Source organism: Drosophila erecta, unplaced genomic scaffold (genome assembly GCF_003286155.1).
Source record: "Drosophila erecta strain 14021-0224.00,06,07 unplaced genomic scaffold, DereRS2 tig00000092-arrow-pilon, whole genome shotgun sequence".
Lineage (NCBI taxonomy): Eukaryota > Metazoa > Arthropoda > Insecta > Diptera > Drosophilidae > Drosophila > Drosophila erecta.
This window is the reverse complement of record NW_020825207.1, coordinates 8,108,405-8,126,003: the sequence shown is the minus strand read 5'-3', so window position 1 is coordinate 8,126,003 and position 17,599 is coordinate 8,108,405. Positions and strand designations below refer to the sequence as shown.

The window sequence follows — 17,599 nt, the reverse complement described above, 5'->3', positions numbered from 1 at the left end:
AATATGAAAATAGTTCTTTTACAACTAATACTTCTAATGAATAATTGTAATAATACTAATACTAATACTAATAATAATAATACTAATCTAATCCTAATAATTGTAAATATTTTTGTTTTGTGTATTTCATAATTTGGTATATTAATGTAGCCCTGGTAAATTTATAATGCCCCAGGACGGTCACACTGAAACCGATGATTGAAATCAAGTCGATTGATTTCAGTTTGCTTCTTTTGTATTGTTTTATTTTTGGGCAATACTTACGATACTGACGTCGCCCAGAGGTATGATGGAACTGAGTTAGTCGTCGCCCAGATCAGACTCGGAAAACATGGCTGGCATTTGTCCCCGGGAGGCGGTTCGGGTGAAAGTGAAGGCAAGTGAAAGGTGTCCAGAAGGCGAGACAACAAAGGGGCTGCTTAGTTTGTGTTCCTCAATCTAAAGTTTTCAAATCGCCCATAGAAATGCGAGCCCACTGCAAGACCGGAGTGGCGGAAGTTTTCAGTGGACCCGCAGATCACCACGCTGGAGGTTCTGTACTCCCTGCTGGCCAAGGCCTTCGACGTGAAGTCGGACTTCTCCATTAAGTACAAGGCCTTTGATCCGGCGGGCAACGAAATCTACTTGGCCGTGCGCTCCGACTGGGACCTGGATGCCGCCTTCCTGCGGATTCACAACATTTCTATTCAGACGGCCTCAGAGCCTTGCCTCACCCTGCAAATCGATGTGAAGCCGTTTACGGTGGTCAGGGAGTGTGAGACTGAGGCCTCCCCGGGAAGGTCCAACTCGGGAGCGCCTACTCCCGCAACACCTGCTCCTTTTGTACCCGCCCGCGAGCTGATGTCCCCATTGCAGTCCTTAGGAGTCTCCCAGAAATATGTGCAGCACATGCAGACCAAATTGGGCAGCTCCATTCTGAATCAGATGGAGAAAACCTTCTCCATAGTGCAGAAAGCGTTTAACTTGTCCGAGGAGCATATGGCCAACCTACCGCCTCGTCCGCCCATGTGCGACAGCGAGTTCCGACTCTTTCTGGACGCACTGGGTCAGATTCAACGCAAGGACGAGTTGCATAGGGTCATCTTCCTAGGAGGCATTGACCCAAGTCTGCGGCGCGTTGTGTGGAAACATCTGCTCAACGTTTATCCTGGTGGTGCTAACGGACTGGCCCTTGATGGACACCAGCGCATGGAGTTCATGCGTCGCAAGTCTGAGCAGTACTGTCGACTGAGAGACACATGGAAAGCCGCCGTGAAGCGAGGCAGTGTGGCTGGCGAACTGGCTTATGTAACCAGCATGGTGAAGAAGGATGTTCTGCGCACCGACCGCCTGCATCCATTTTATGCAGGCAGCGACGACAATCAGAACATCGCTGCGCTTTTCAATATCCTCACCACATATGCACTGAACCATCCGTCGGTCTCGTATTGTCAAGGCATGTCGGACATTGCTTCCCCGCTACTGGTTACCATGAACGACGAAGCACAGGCCTACATCTGCTTTTGTGCCATAATGGCAAGAATGCGTGGAAACTTCATGCTGGATGGAATTGCAATGACTCAGAAATTTGCTCACCTAACGGAGGCGCTAAGTTTTTACGATCCGGAGTTCTGGGAGTACCTCAAGTCGCAGCAGGCGGACGACCTACTTTTCTGTTACCGTTGGCTGCTGCTGGAGTTAAAGCGGGAGTTTCCCTTTGAGGATGCACTTCGCATGCTAGAGGTGCAGTGGAGTTCACTTCGCTATCGATGTGATGGGGAGAAGGAGTTGCCGCTCTTTGAAAAGGTTAGTGCGAAACGCAAAGGGATTTGATTAATTTCTAATCGCAATGTTTTCCCACAGGAATTCGTACCCATTCCTGATGCTTCCGTGCCTAATAGCGCCAGCACGTTTTCCAGCTCTTACAGCGCTACGCCGACCAGTCCTTCCTATCTGCTGACCAAACCGCGTGAGAGTCCCTACACAAAGGTATGCGCTTTGCGCCGTCAGAGCTCTTCAGCCTCTTTGAGCTCACTGAGTTCTTCGGTGGGAACCAGTCACGCATTGGACAATACTAAACGGCTGAATCACAGCCTGGACGACAATATGTCGCGTCATGCGACAGCGGCTGCTCGCCGACACAGACGCGCTTCGGCCAAGGTTCATCAAAGTCTGGACGAGTCAAAAATGCTGGCGCTGATCGAGGGCGCCTTGGATAATAAGAATGTCCAGTTGGAGCAGGACTTGTCCGCCGGCGAGGAAACCGAAGATGATGATGTATTTGATAGAAAGGAGTCACCAAGCTTTTTGGAGACAAATCCGTTTAAGGATGATGCTCAGAGAGCACCAGAGAGAGAAACCACACCTCCTGTTTCACCAGGACGAGCCTTTCTATGTAGTTCGTCTTCCTCGAATCTGGACGAGTTCCCCAGTGACAGGAAGGCTAAGCTGCAGCACAAAAACATTTTGACCGTGAGCAATATCATCGCCAAACAACTTGCTACTAACGCTAGTCAAGTGAGTGAAAGTATGAAGCGAGTAAGCACCTCTAGCGGTGGCCATTTTAAGGATCTCAAGGAAAAACTGGCGGCAAGCAGTCGTATCGGTATCTCTTTTGATGGTGAAGGGGAAGATGATGGAGACCGGAAGATGCCGCCAAAGCTTGTAAAAAACTTCAATGAATTCCTAAACTTTGCAACTATTAATAAGAATCGTATATCCGATCGGTTTGCCACTCAGCCGCAACAGACATCAGGTCCAACATCGGTTACTAAGCCCTTGGTACAGCTAACTAAGAGTGGGATGGGCAGTTCCCTGGATGAGTCTGATTCTTCCTCACTTCCGGAAACCAGTTGGAGTGCATCCACGGCGGCGACGGCCATTCAGCAGGCACAGGAACTGAGCAGCTACAACCTACAGCTAGATTTGGAAAGCAATCACCCATGCGAACCGGACGATTCAAACACACCGGATCAAGATCAGGACCCCGACCAGGAGTACTACCCCATGACGACGGCCATTACGCGTGAGCTGCGCCTAGAGGCCGAGAATCTAGATCGACAAGTTTTTGGTCTGCCTTTTACGGAGAGCGAGAAACGGGATGACATAGAGTACGAGAAGCTTGACAAGGACGCCTTGGATTTAGTGGAGGATCTCAAGGAGAACGAGATCATTACCTGTCCCGATGTCAGTGAGCTACATATGCGACGTCGACAGCGACTGGCCGCTAAGAGTAACAGCGTTCAGCAAAACGAGTCACATACCTTTAATCCATTCATCGACGAAAACCAACTTTTGGATGGGCACAGTCCACTGGGAATGCGCAACAGCAACAGTTTGCCCGAGGTCATTCTGCCTATTTCCACTGAGCCTAGTCTAGTGGAGGTTTCGCCTTTGGTGGAGATCGCTACGAATGCAGATGACGAGAGCGCCTATGCGCGATCCCCCCAGCGTTCAACCCATCTTAATGGAGTCACTGGACTGAACACCACAGCGGCTGCATTGCCTCCACCTACAGAATTCGGCGGAGGTAATGCATTCCTCATGTTTCTCTGTCTCACACTTCTACTACAGCACCGAAACACGATCATGAAGGCAGGCATGGACTACAACGAGATTGCCATGCACTTTGATAAAATGGTGAGGAAACACGACGTCACTCGGGTCCTCAATCAGGCCAGGCGAATGTTCGTGGATTACCTCAAGGCACAAAGCAGCCCACAGCGCCAGAGATCGCCCAGCGGTCCTGTTGCCACTGGTTCCACGGGTGCTGGCCTGACTGCATCAATGCCGGCTTAGGGGGCATGTAATCCTGCCCCGCTTCCATGAAGCCATAGTGTTCTCACTGTTTAAGTATGCAAACCTTTTGATTACTATTTCGTTACTGAAATGTCACTAATATTTTATGCAGAATTTCTTTTCCATTTCAACCAAACCAATTTTATCATCTTGTCATTAAAAGAAACGTTGGCTCCAATGTAACCCTTTGCCCTCGATGCACCCACTTCATCCTTTAAATTTCAACATTTAAAGAAAGTGCAGCACTTGATGTAACCAAAAACTCAAAGTCGATTGCTCAGATTTATCTTGCTAAAGATGGACGGCAGAATGTATAACCAAAGTCTTTCTTTTTGTACTTATACGGATTTTGTACTTTCTTATTTTGTATTAAGGATTTATTTATTTATTTATCTGCACCTATGCCAAACGATCAAATGCGAGCTGTTTGGCTTTATTGCTTTATTTCTCTAGTCTGCTTGCATTCCATGCTGTTGTAAAAATTATATTTTAGATTTTAAATCGCGCCTAAATACTAATTTATGCAAATAAATTCAAGGATCTATAACACAAATAAACATAATATTATTATCTCAAACGTTCTGTATCTTAAAAATCTCTCAACGTACTCTGAAAACAAAATAATTTTGTAAATTAAAATTGAATCCAAAAATTCGAAGTAAAGTTAACGAATATGCTATGTAAATTTACGAAAAACAACTTTTAAACAATTGATTAATAAACGAATTCTAAACAACTGCACGTGTACACTTTATTGGAATCAAATTAAGTTTTAAATACAAAAATATCAATTTTTTTAAACGGAACAATTATACAAATATAAATCAAAGCACGAAAAATTCAAAAGTTATATTTTTTTTTAAGTCGCTCGCGAATGAGGACACCCTTAATCAATTTCTTCCAGTTTCCATATACGCGTGTTTCGTACTTCTCCTGCTCTTTGCGTGCTTGCTCCTGTTGATCCTCTTCCCAGGCAGCAGTAACCACTTCACGGAATTCCTCGCAAACAATGAAGCCATCGTACATGGGATGACAAGCGCCTTGATGGAAATCGAAGCCTATCACTGCATTGGCACAATCAATGTTCAGCTTCTTACAGATGCGTAGCAAACCAGGCACTATAATTGAATGTAGAGGTTGTTACACCCGTAATGAATCGCTAAAACGAAATTCTTACATCTCAAGTGCACTGTCTTCTTTGGCAGCATGCAGGCCTTAAAGAGCTCAACATTGCCGTAGGCATTTCGCGGCACAATTCCGTTCTCTGCAGTAGGCGGCTCGTAGTCCTGAGTCTGCCAATAGCCGAAGATTTCCAGGGGCTGGTCCTTAATAACAGTGCGCGTGAGCTGAAAGGTACAACACAGTAAAGTAAAACACGTATGTATTTCAAAGTAGGGCACAACATACCTTATCCCACTTTGGACGTGCCTTAACGACCTTGTAAGGTTGTTCGCCAAGCTTCACCACACGGGCACTTTTGAGCCAGATATCCCGAGAGTGCAAGAGGTGCACACAATCTCTGGAGTACACCGCTTCACCACGAATGAAGCCCAGGGTGGGCGCATCTGGCGGATAGAGACCCTGAAATTTTAGCAAGTGCCGCTTTAGCACGTACAGCGGATGGTCCTTGAACTCGGAAATGGACTTTGGCAAGGGTTTATCGGCGTGAATGCGACGCAGCTGATCATCCTCTGTTATATCACGCTTCGTGCGACGTCCGAGATATGGGGTAATAGTTTCATCTAGCCACACTTTTTCCACACGCGCCTTGCGCACCGTGGTGCTCCAATTGGCGCAGTACCTGGCGGTCACGTCCTTCAGACTCTGATCGTCCTGAAAGGCGAAGACGTAGGCTAATCCCGGTGTCGCATTTTTCTACATAGATTAAAAACAATTACTGTATGGAAGACAATAAATCTAACAAAATAAATACGCACCCTTATTGTGTCCACGCAATGTAGCTTTCCTTTGAACAAATCTATACAGATCCACTGCTCCTCCACCTCTGACCACACTTCCACCCACATGTCAGAGGCGTCCGCTCGCCGCTTGAGCCTGGAACCGCCCTCATCATCTGTGGACATCACTCGTCGATCTTTTCGCAGATTTTGTACTGACTTGGGCAGTACAGGGGCCTTTTTCACCGGCTTGGCAGGTTCAAACACCTCATCTGAATCTTGCGAATTTTTCAACTTATCCAGCCTTGGGCGCTTTTTCGGTAGCGGCACATCGTCACCGCCATCAAGTTGCGGAATGGCTAGAGTACTGGCTTTTTGACCTCGGCTTCGTAGCTGTCGACTTGGCAAAGCTTCGGAGAGAAAGTTTGGGGAAATTCGCGCCTTAGTTTCTGGGCCCTTCGGAAGCTTTTGTGGTGCTGAAATTGAATCGGCTCCGTCGGATTTCTTTCTAAGGAAACTAGGAGATATAAGAACTTTCGGAGACTTGCTTCTCGATCGAGTTTCCCGTGTGCTGTGCTGCTGCTGCAAATGTTTCTCCGCAGGATTAGCGTTTTCCGTATCACTATGCTTGGCATTTAGCTGTTTCACTTTGGACAGCATTAGTTTAGGTATCACTGGTGATCCAACCAACTGCGGTTTCTCTTCAGTATTGGGTTTCCCCGTGACTCTACGTGTGCGACCTGCCACTGGGGAGAAAGTTTCCACAGGAGCCGTTTTCGATTTCTTGCTAGCTTCAGAAATGCTTTGAGTGGTTACCCTTTTTAGGAGGGACGATTGTGCTTTAGTTTTGGTTTCTGTAGTTTTCTTCGGCTTTTCCTCGAAAGAGGTATCCGTTTTGATCGAACATAAGGGTATTTTATGCTTGGATGTGCCAGCTAACTGGGATGACACAATCGGGTTTGACCCCTTTTTGTCATTGATTTTGGATGAACTTATTATAGCTGCCTCTTCTTTTATAGTTTTGGAGCTAGATGAGGTACTTGGTTTCTCCTCAAAAGAAGTATCAGACTTACTGGAACTAACTGAACTTTGAGGTTTTGATTTTGCAACCAGTTTTGAGGACAGACTCGGTTTTAATTCTGAATGTTTTTCTTTAAGACGCGTAGAGTTGGATGAAGTACTTGGTTTATCCTCAAAAGAAGTGTCGGATTTGCTGGCAGTATGGGTTTTTTGCTGTTTAGATTTTTTAACCAATTTCGAGGAGAGACTTGGCTCTTTTTTATCCTTCTGAACTGTACTGGATTTCGTGTTTTCTGAACCCTTTGTTGTTGACTTACTGACTGGTTTAGTCTCATTCTTTTTGGCAGTGTGCTTATTGATTTCTTTTTCAGCCTCTTTTGAAATAGTTGACTTACTGTTTACTTTTTCCTGCTTTAAGTCTGCGGTCTTCCCTGTCTTTTTATCTTTTTTAGGCTTCTCATCCTCACTTTCCCCTTCGGTTTCCACGGTCTGGCTTTTGTTTTTTTCATCTGGCCTAAGTTTAATGGGAATCAGATCACTGGCTGCCGGACGCAGTGGCATTGGCTGGAGGTTCACGATTAGCCGACAGTGCATGCCCATTCCCCGTGCAAGGGCAACGAATATGAAGATCATATCCTGCTTGCAGCGGGCTTCCTTGCGCTTGATTTGCTCCAGTAAAGCCTCTAATATGGCCTTCTTGGTAGCAGTCGACTGCGCGGAATATAAATTAGGACTCAGCAGCTTGATTGACGTTTTAAACCAGGTGACAAACGACTGCAGATAGTTAAGTTCGGTGCCTCGTTCCGTAGGATAGGCGTTTCGGCTTGGCAGGAGTTTAAGGGCAGCCTGCATCAGGGCATCTGACTCGCCCAGCAGGCGATTGTACTTTAAGCTGCGAGCTATTTGGCACATCAGGCTGACTTTGTGCAGCAAAAGCTGACGGTCCTTGATGTCCCTGTTGAGGCGTCGCTTTAGGGCCATCTCCAGTTCGTGTTGAGTCTTTTGCTCCTTCGTAGGACGGAGCCCTTCCAGTCCCACGTGGATCTCCAGATCCCCTGAAATGTTTGGCGTCCCGTCATCGTCCTGATCACTGGATAGATCTGCATCTGCAAATTTAAATCGGGGTGATGATGTGACACTGAACTGAATGATTAACTGTGTTGGACACCGTTTTTTTTAAGTGGAGGGATTTATATAAATATAAGCAACAAAACATAGGTGAAATATCTGATACTCGAAATTTATCACATGAGGTTATTTAACTAAAATGTATAGAATTCAAATTGTTTTTAGAATTACGATTCACAACATGATCTTTGGATATATCCACATATCCACATTATCAAATTAAAATACGTTTCCTCTAATGACTTAAAAAAACGGTAGTAAAAATGTTAACACTAGCAAGTGTAGCATCAATGATTATGTGGGAGGATTGAGCAGGGAAGGCAGTCATAAAATACCCAGACAGAGAGCATGGATTCCTTTCAACATTTGCATTTATTTATTTATATCATTTAAAGTGCATTTGAAGTTTCAATTATCAAGTTAATTACAATCAACATTCACTAAATTGCGCTAAAATTACGAGTTTCATTTGATTTATTGCATCCATTATTGGATTATATCTTTAATAAATTAGATTTAAAACTCTGCATGCAGATGTTTATATTAAGTGAATACAATTTCGCTAAAGTAAATTCGTTAAACATCAGTTCTAATTCGTTAGCTACTTGTTGATTTCTTTGAAACACTTGCCATTGCCATAAAGTAATTACACAAATAGTTGACTAGGACATTTGACTAGCACTTACAAATTATTTTTTCTTTTACTGGGTTGCGATTAAAATCCTTTTGTATCTCATTTTAATTCGGTTAACTGGATTCTCTTGGACTTAAACGTGTTTTTTGTGTGGCAAACAAAATATAAAAAACTCACATAAATAAAAGTAAATGCATTTTCTGAGTAAAATATCGTCGCTGTTTAACATATTAGTATCCGTTGTGTGTGCAAACATTTAAACCACGTTCACAATTCGGTAGACATTGAGTTTATGCTTTTGATTTTTCATTCGTTTAACACGCAGATTGAGCTTAAGCTAGTGCAAAAATGTTCATTTGATTTGATTTCTTTGACATTAAAAAAGATTTTAACAAGCTTTTATGATAGATTTTCCATTTAATCTTTGTATAGACTTTAATTATTCTTTTCGCGAAGAACTGAGTAGCAAATGCCGCAGGAATCTTGATTTTGGCTTGGCATCTCCCGAATTCGGGCTAAACATACAAATTTTGCATTGAAACGTTTGCCAAATACAAGAGACTCATGGCCTGGTTATTGGGTATAAATAGGTTATTAAGCCAAGTTTCTAGATAAGCGTCTGCAGCATCTCATACGCTAGTTTCTCAGTCTAATCGACTAACAATATGTTACAGTAAATAGGTATATTGTAGATTCATGGCCATTATTTTGACGCGGCTGTTCCAAATGTACATTCTAGCATACAGTTGCGGCAAAAATAAAAGCATTTTCTTTTAACTTCTATGATTTGTATAATTGTTTGATAAAAAATGGAGAAATTGTTAGTGTGAACATATGATAAAACATTCGAATATGATAAATCTAAACGGAATATGCAATACAAATTAATTTACAAAATAATACATGGTAAACACTTTAATGAAGTTGTATACATCCCAACACTATATAAAATCATGCTCTTATTTGAACCGCAGCTGCACAGGTAAGTTAGTAATTTCTACCTTTTCACATCGACAAATAAACTTAGTACCAACAAAACTACACAGTCTCATACAGAGCAATTTGGAAGCTATTTTTGTTCATCAGATACCAGAAATGCCAGCGCCACAACCAACTTGGATAAGCATGCTCGACTGCCTTCTGCCAACGCCATCTCTTCCGGGAGTCTGGCTGTCAAACTACTTGCATTTTCGCCTACCTGCCACTTCCTCAAAATCGGAGTCATCAGTATCACCAGCATTGGCGACCACAGTAGAGACGGGCCGGGTCTTGGTGTGTCGCTTTATCCGCGTCGACTTTGTCTTGCTGAGGCGCGACGGTTCATCCATGGTCGGCGGCGCTGCTGATGCTCCTCTTGCCGCCTTCTTACGTTGATTTCCTTCACGTTCCTCCACCTCCACACTCTGGTAGTTTTGGTTCTCGCCCAATGCAAGCAGCGCATTGACATCCATTGTGGCAGCCTGGCTCCTTGGTGGAGTGGCCGTGACATTTCGTTTGCTTAAAGCATCCCTAGTGCGCTCCAAACTATTTGCGTTCTCCAGGAGACCGCGAAAGTCGAAGGCATTGCCTGCTTTATCCTCGAAGCTGCTCTCGTTGTTATCCTCTGATCCGGAGTCTGAAAGATTCGTGATGCCCGCATTGCAGTCGAATTGGGGCGCCGGTGACTTCTCCTTTTGGCCGCCGGCAAAGAAGGTTGAGTGCAGATCAAGATCGGCTGGATTTACTAGGTAGTCTTCCACGCTGGATTCGCTGCTGGAATCAGCAGGATCGTGCTGATTCCGTGCACCGCTTTCATTGGGCGTTTTGGCGTTTTTTGAACCCGAAGCCCGGGGAGTGTTCTCCTGCTGTTGAGAAGGAGAAGTGGGAAAGGTCTTTGGAGGCGGTCGGTACTTGTTGTACAGCTTGGAGCGAAGTGATTGGCCAGTGGGCTTGCGTTTCTTCACTGAAGAGCCCTTGATGCCACTTGGCGGCTTGTGATCGCTGCTGGGGAAGAGATGGAATCACAATTCAAAAATCTATCCGACCAATGGTGCCCATATCCGGTCTCACCCTCTTTTTCCCGCTACAGCGGATGATCGTCCACTGGAGCCCGCTGCTCCTCCCTCCGCTTGCAGCTCGTCGAATTCACTGTCATCGTCGTCGGAAGACTCGCCTCCCTTGGCGTCCTTGCTCGGCTTCCACTCATCCTCGCTGGCTGAGAAGCCCTCGGACACGGAATCCTCCTCCTCGTCAGACATCTTCCTTTTTATCTGGGGCGTTTTACATTTATGTATCGATGCGTGCTACTTAGTTATTGATTTTTACTGCGCAGTTATTCAGGGCACGCGTTATACAAGAGTATTCTTAGTTTGTTCTCTTGCTGAAAATATTTGATTATGGATGTTGAGGGCAAGATTGATCCTGCCTGATCTCGGTTTTGAGCAATTTAAATGAATTGCGAAATTCACATTTTCGCGCTTGGTAGAAAACAGACAAAAAGCAGAGGCCGAGAAGAGTAGAGATGCGCTGATCACCCACGATGGTATCGATACTATCGACGTATCGATACATTTAAACGTAGCCATATTTTTTATTTTATTATTTAAGTACTTCGTTTTGAGTGACTCCCAAACGAAATGCTATTTTGAAGAACTGGTTGTATTATAAAACAATTATTTATATTTACACGTAAAAATCAAATTAAATTCATCTCCTACGGTACACAGACTATTTTTGAACCTAAGTAGTCCTACAGTGCTCATTATTTTTTTAAGCTTACTCCAACCACCATTTCTATATTCGATTATTATTTGTACTATCGATTAGTCTCCGTACGATATTTTTGGGCCCTCGGCAGCCCTGGGTCATATCTGCAAAATGTTTATTTACAAAACAAGTTAACATTATTATTGGCAAAAATGAATTCTCAAAATGAATTGCATCCAAATTGGCTGGCTCTAACAACATTGCCATTGCAACTGAAGCGATTTGTCCGTGCTGGAGACCCGGATCTTATCCCCGAATCCTCGAAAGCAGTAAAACACCAAATCGATGGGTTAAACGGAGCAGAGGCTCGTGAGTTCTACAAGGAGGTGTTGGATGCGCCTACAACCTGCCAAGTTAAGCTTCCATCCTTCCATAAAACTGGAGAAATAAGAAGAGTGCTCGAAAGGACCCTAGTTCCTTTTGACAAAAGCAAGTTCTTCCTTTTGGCCACCTGCAACAAAGTGGAGGAGCTGTCCCAAATGGAGGTCTCGGAAGAGAATCTGAATTCTTGCGATTCCTTTGGCTGGACTGCCTTGATGATGGCTGCCTGTGAAGGAGCCACGGAGGTAGTGAGTTGGCTCCTGCAGAAAGGGGTCCAAATAGAGACCTCAGACAAATCCGGAAATACAGCTCTGAAACTGGCCCAACGTAAAGGCCACTCTGAGGTAGTTCATCTTTTGGAAACCCTGCCTATACTAGAAGTAACTAGCGATGAGGATGAGCCAATTGAGAGCAACAACCCCTTTTACTGTGAAATCTGCAAGAGGGACTACAAGGAAACCCCCTGGACAATTCATCAAACCTCCACAGTGCATCAGTTTAATCTAAAGGCTCTGCCCGCTCATAAGCTACACAAGTTTAATATATCTGCCAAGAATCGGGGACTCCAGTTGATGGTGAAACAGGGCTGGGACCAGGAGCACGGATTGGGACCCAGTCAAAGTGGACGATTGTACCCTGTCAAAACTGTTCTTCGCAAGCAACGTACTGGACTGGGAATCGAGCAGCAGCCAGCCAGGGTCTCCCACTTTGGAGCCTTTGATTTAAACGCTGTTAGGAGAAGGGATCCCATATATCAGCCGAGAAGAACGCGAAGCGATATGCAGAGGGAAAAGGTGCGCGAATGGAAGCGAGAGCGGTACCTCCGCAGGGCACTAAGTTAGAGATGGCTTACTGAGAAAGCTATAAAGAATTTGATTGTAAATTATTGAGAGAGTTAGCCTAAGATGTTATTTTTAAAAGCAAAACAGTAAATTGAATTAACTATTATATTAAATTTATATAAAGAAAATTATATAATTTTTTTTAAACAAGTATAGTTTTATAAATTTCTTATTGAAATGGAAACATTAGCTATTTAAAAGTTACCCAAAAAAAAAAGGCTTCAAAAATGTTCAACGGTAATAAGGCTTTTAAAATTACATAGTAAATTACTAAATATTGATAAAACTCATTTTAAGTTTTAAAGAAGAAAGCAAATCTTTAGAAAAACTTTGATTCAAAGTCGGTTTTTTTTAAATGGTTTGTAAATATGACTTAACACTCCGTCGATCTCGATGCGGCGACCTTCAGGTGGCCCAATCTAATTCAGCGCCACCTAGCGCCAACCTAGTTGTCTATGGGACTTAGGATGCGGATAGTTGGATAGGAGGAGTGGGAGTTTGGAGTTCGGCTAATGCTGTTGCATGTGCTCTCTCTCCAGCTCCGCGGCTCTCTCCCTGACATCCTGACCCTGAGGCCGCCAGTTGACACGGTTTCCGCTTTGCGCCTGCGTGCTGCGGTTCGTTGGCCCTCGCATCACAACAGTATATAAGGAACATCTCCGAATTCCTGCGCTCAGTCGTGTTCGGACTGCTGTACGGTTAGGTCGTTTCTCACCGTTTTGTACCGTTAGCAAACAGCGGCCGCGGAGTGCAATAAAACTAAGTAAGCAGTGCGTGTTTTAAAGTTCTACTCGCACGCTCGGCAATTAAAAGTGAAAAAGTGGGAGTGCGCCCACAAGGTCACCGGCAGCGGGCGATTCACTTAGGTAAACAGCTAAAACAGTGAAGCAACAAAGCGTCTGGAAAACCGTTGCTCGACGGCAAAGTAATTTTTAGATTCAAATGATTGAATTCCGAATTTCGGGACGGTGGCATCCCTGGCGGCCGATCAACACGAACAGCTGATTGGGCTGCGTGCGTATGTGTAGTGTGTGTGAGAGCGTTTTTGCGGCGGAGCGTCGCTCCAATTTGTTGTTGGTTCTCCAACGTGTGCGGTTCGCTGGGCGCATTTAAATAATTTTTAAAATAATTAACAATTGTGCCGACGTCTTGATGCTTAACCGTTATCGTGTGTGTGCCAGTGTTTTTTTGTGATTCGTGTGTGCCGTGTCCCGTTACCCGGTGAAACCCAAAAAACGCGCAGTTGCAAATTACGCAGAGCTGGCAAGAATTGCAATTATTTTTGAATAATTAAACTAACTAAGGCGAGCATGTGATTACACCGTGTTTGATAACATAACGCTTACAAAGTCATCGCCGTAATACATTTACTCCCACGAACTCTGCAAGACCAGACAATACAAGACAATATTGTTTAATATGCGCTCAGATGTTCAGTGGGCTTTATGGTTTATTTTCGTAGCATTTATTTTGGTGATTTGTTTAGTTTTGCATTGAACAATGTACATATAATTCGGTTCTCTCTGCTCCGCTGTCTCTCTTTGTCTCTCTTTTTATGTAGTGCCCTCTCGCTCATTGATCGACATTGCCAGCCTCCCCCTCCACGATTTTTCCAACCCCCACCTCGCTCCCCTTCGATCAGGGCCCCCTCATGAACTTGCGTTGTTGTTGGGGGTCTACCAGCGGCGGATCAAAATTGTGAATCTTGGGGGATAGTGTGACTTATTGTAGTGCGATTAGTGAATGAGACAGTGATTTTCCATAGTGATTTTCCATTTTCTTGATTACTTAAGAATGTATTATCAAAGAAATACTTATTGAAAATAAAATTGCACAGTAGATTCTTTCTTTTGCTTTTTGGATATTACATCGTGTACTTGATTTTATATGAACAATTTCAGTAACAAAGAAAATCCAAAGTTAGTTATGTTCATATATGAGTAGTTCATTTTAAAAAAGGTCCCTTCCCCAATATCGTACCGCCACTGGACCTTACACGGCATTTCTCTCCCACTAACCCCATTCGATTTTATTCTATTATTTAGACAACACAATGCTATAACCAGTCAAGTGAGGCGGGGGTGGGACGAAAGAAACCAGAAAAGGCGGAATAGAATATTTTTATTATCTCAACGATTCCCTGGAATGCTGCGAATGTACACTATTCCAAAGTCAAACGACCCCGTAGTCATGGCAAATAAATACTAGTTGCAATTATGTTTTCCGTAGAACTGCCGAATTTTGGTGAAGTCTTAAGCCGGATTCATACAGATTTGTTTACATATTAAATATGCAAATTTTAAATTTGACCCATTTGATTTTGTTTTCGTTAGTTTTTATCACAACAATCCAGCCAGTAGAAATGCTTTAATAACCCCTATGTAGAAGTTCAACTGTATGAGCCCAAGGCCAAGCAGATCCCATTTACTTCAGTGCTTGGGTGGAAACAAATGTCGTAAATCTTTAAAATCGTAAACCAAACAAATGCATAAGAGCCCAAATGAAAATGCTAAATGTTTATTATTGTAAAATAAACCAAGAGAGGCGGCCCGAAAAGCACAGAAATGAGATAAGTGAAATGCCAAAACTTCCGGGTCATTGCCTGAGCGCAATGCCAATGGCAAAAGTCCATTTTCCATTCTGGGGAAGAGTACCTCGGCTTTTTGAGGGCTCTTCAATTTCCATTTGGCTTTGTGCCCCCAAATAAGAACCGAATATCTGGCAGTAGTTAAACCAAATTGCAATCAAATGAAACTAAACAAGCACTCGGATATTATATTATGTGAAAATTTTTAATTGCTAAACACCTGAAATTCATCGCGTATACCCTTAGATTGTTTACGCAATATCCAGCCAACAACAGTTTGCGGAGACCGACATAATAACCATTAAAGCAATTACAACAATTATAAACAACAATATTGAAATGAGCAATACAAAACGGATGAACTTGAACAACAAATTTAAGCATGCTTGATCCAATATTCAGGCATCCAAGTCTTAATAGTGTCTACGAGAAAAGCCCCAAAAGCAACAGCACCAACAACAGCAGCATCCGCATTTTCCCTCATTCAGCATCAACTATACGCAGAGACAAGTATTTCTGTAATTCTGCGCCAGCGTTTTCCATCTGGCCGCGTTTTCCGACTCTTCTAAGTGTTTTCCCAGGTAAGACCGCCCAGATAAATGCAAATTACTTTGCAGGACTTTAGTGAGCGTTTGTGCAATCGGAGATCCCATTCACACCGAATTAATTTGCAGAAAATGTTAATATGTGTAATAAAATTGATAGGAAGTTGGACATTACATAAATAAATGAGTTTTACGATGCATTAATTAGAGCAAGTTCAATTTTAATGAAATATAATACCTAATGTTGAATTAGATCTAATAATGTACAGATTAAAGGAAAAATTTGTTTAATATTTAACTACAAGAATAGGCCTTTATTTAATAGGTAAACAGCGTTGCATGTATCTTAAGTTTGAAATATTCATTCTTAAGTTATATGTAAACGCTTTAAGTTCCTCAATAGGAGCAAAATTTTTATCTTTAAGATTTCCAAGAGGAGTGCAAATATTGTTGGGCTGTACGAGTGTGTGTAATTGGCAGGACGATGGTTGGCATAAATCTCTCACCTGCAGGAATTTTCTAATATCGCGAAGGTGTTGCATACCAAACGGTGCTTGAAATGAGCAATTTGCGAAAACTTTCGGCATAAATTGTTGCCCAAAAACCCCATCCCTTCGAGCGACGCCTCTGGCTGTGAGTGTGTCAGTGGCAGGGCGAAAGGCAAAAAAAATTAACAAAAATTAGGCCTGAAGTTCGTTGGCAAGCTCGCAAATGTGTTGTGGCTTAAAGGGATAAAGAGCTTTGCGTAGAGCAGCGGCAGTAATTAACATTAATAAGAAGCAGGCTAGTGGTAAAGTACAATTCGTGGGGTTTCTGGGTGTTTTTGGGGGGCTTTCTGGGGAGCTTTTCGGTGGGCAAGAAACTGACGACTGAATGACGGGCCCCACATTACTCATTCGCAAGTCGTATGAATGTGATTTACTGGGACAGACCAACTTTCTAGACAACCGTTTCGTTTCTGTTTTCTTTTTTTTTCTCCTCAAGGACACGCATTTTGAATTATGCACATAAATTAGAAATAATGAGCGTGCGACTTGTTAACACGACTGATGATGGAAACTTCTTTAGCAAAACACAAAGGCACGCTTGAACTTTTCCCGTTCAAACTTTAACCCCGAAAAGTGTCCTGTTGCGGCCAGTGTCAACAATTCAATAGCCCCTTAATTGCCCCATGAAGGGCTTGACATTCCGTAGAGAGGATACAACAAAAAGATTGATATATTAATTAAGCCCGGGCTATGAAAACTCCTGCCAGAACTACCCCCTTTTCAACCCAGCAGTCATTGTTGCCACTGTTAATTGGCTTTTCCGGGGGCGGAAAAGGTCAGCGAAGTTTGATTAAATTTCTTTAAAATGCTTAATTGAATCCTGATTACGGGCTGAGTCAGCTACCTACGCATCTATATGGGTAACTATCGGAAAATGCGAAAATCCCTGCTCGTTTGGCGACATTTTATTAACGTGCCATTGACTCTCGAGACTAAATGTGGCAAAAATGTCAGTCAGTCAGCCAGTCAGTCGAAAGTGGAGGAGCCATTCGATTGAGCGTGTAAAAGTGGCTGATCCAAGGCGATACATATACTGCCTTGTATATATGTACGTAGTAGGAAGGATGCCAAAACTTGTGGCATTGGCAACTAAATCCATTGGAGCGCGAAATCGACTTAATGCATTAGTCTCCGGGTTTGGTGAACGTCAGAAAGACACGTCGAGCAAACATTTGCGGCTTACGAGTGCGCGTATGTACAAAGATTTGTGTGTGTGTGTTGTGTGCGTGTGTGCGGCATAAACTCCGGAGTCCATAGTCCGGACTCCCGGGTAGGTGAGCATAAAGCTCAGGAGGTATAAAATTGAAAATTATGACAGACGGCTGGCAACAATGTCCTCGTGAGCGAGGCGCAAAATGCATGCGCCGCAAAAAGTGGCAAGACAACAAGTGGCAAAATCATCTCCTCGCTGGAAAGTGGATCTCGAGCAATCCAGACTCGCATATTCATACCGCTTCATTGCTATGCAAGTTGGTAAACTTGAGAGTCCGACAACAACGGCCAGAGCGGCAATAAGAACGTCAACAAGTCGCAATAAAAGACAAGCAAACAAAA

The 17,599-nt window shown here is 43.5% G+C and overlaps 3 protein-coding genes across 5 annotated transcripts; 2 read left to right on the top strand and 1 right to left on the bottom strand.

The window, feature by feature from the left end:
* The first annotated feature begins 157 nt into the window (after positions 1-157).
* On the top strand, positions 158-4,511 carry LOC6546767. 2 transcript variants are annotated; one of them, XR_003407835.1, is made up of 4 exons: positions 158-376; positions 463-1,785; positions 1,843-3,831; positions 3,890-4,428. XR_003407835.1 is itself a non-coding variant. In XM_001975488.3 (3 exons), the coding sequence occupies exons 1-3, from the start codon at positions 332-334 to the stop codon at positions 3,775-3,777; spliced, it is 3,303 nt and encodes a 1,100-aa protein (XP_001975524.1). In that variant the 5' UTR covers positions 158-331; the 3' UTR covers positions 3,778-4,511. The 2 variants fall into 2 exon arrangements, 1 of the variants encoding a protein (XP_001975524.1); XM_001975488.3 differs by having other exon boundaries at positions 1,843-4,511.
* Positions 4,507-11,017, bottom strand: LOC6546768 (DNA repair protein complementing XP-C cells homolog). Of its 2 annotated transcripts, none has more exons than XM_015156204.2 (6): positions 10,507-11,017; positions 9,656-10,440; positions 5,715-7,801; positions 5,185-5,652; positions 4,955-5,123; positions 4,507-4,895 (listed from the first exon to the last, which is right to left on the bottom strand). In XM_015156204.2, the coding sequence occupies exons 1-6, from the start codon at positions 10,692-10,694 to the stop codon at positions 4,618-4,620; spliced, it is 3,975 nt and encodes a 1,324-aa protein (XP_015011690.1). In that variant the 5' UTR covers positions 10,695-11,017; the 3' UTR covers positions 4,507-4,617. The 2 variants fall into 2 exon arrangements, with proteins under 2 accessions (XP_015011690.1, XP_001975525.2); XM_001975489.3 differs by having other exon boundaries at positions 9,656-10,437.
* Positions 11,018-11,231: 214 nt separating this feature from the next.
* LOC26526648 (G patch domain and ankyrin repeat-containing protein 1 homolog) lies at positions 11,232-12,458 on the top strand. The gene has a single exon (XM_026980336.1). The coding sequence runs from the start codon at positions 11,355-11,357 to the stop codon at positions 12,363-12,365; it is 1,011 nt and encodes a 336-aa protein (XP_026836137.1). The 5' UTR covers positions 11,232-11,354; the 3' UTR covers positions 12,366-12,458.
* The last annotated feature ends 5,141 nt before the right edge of the window (positions 12,459-17,599 follow it).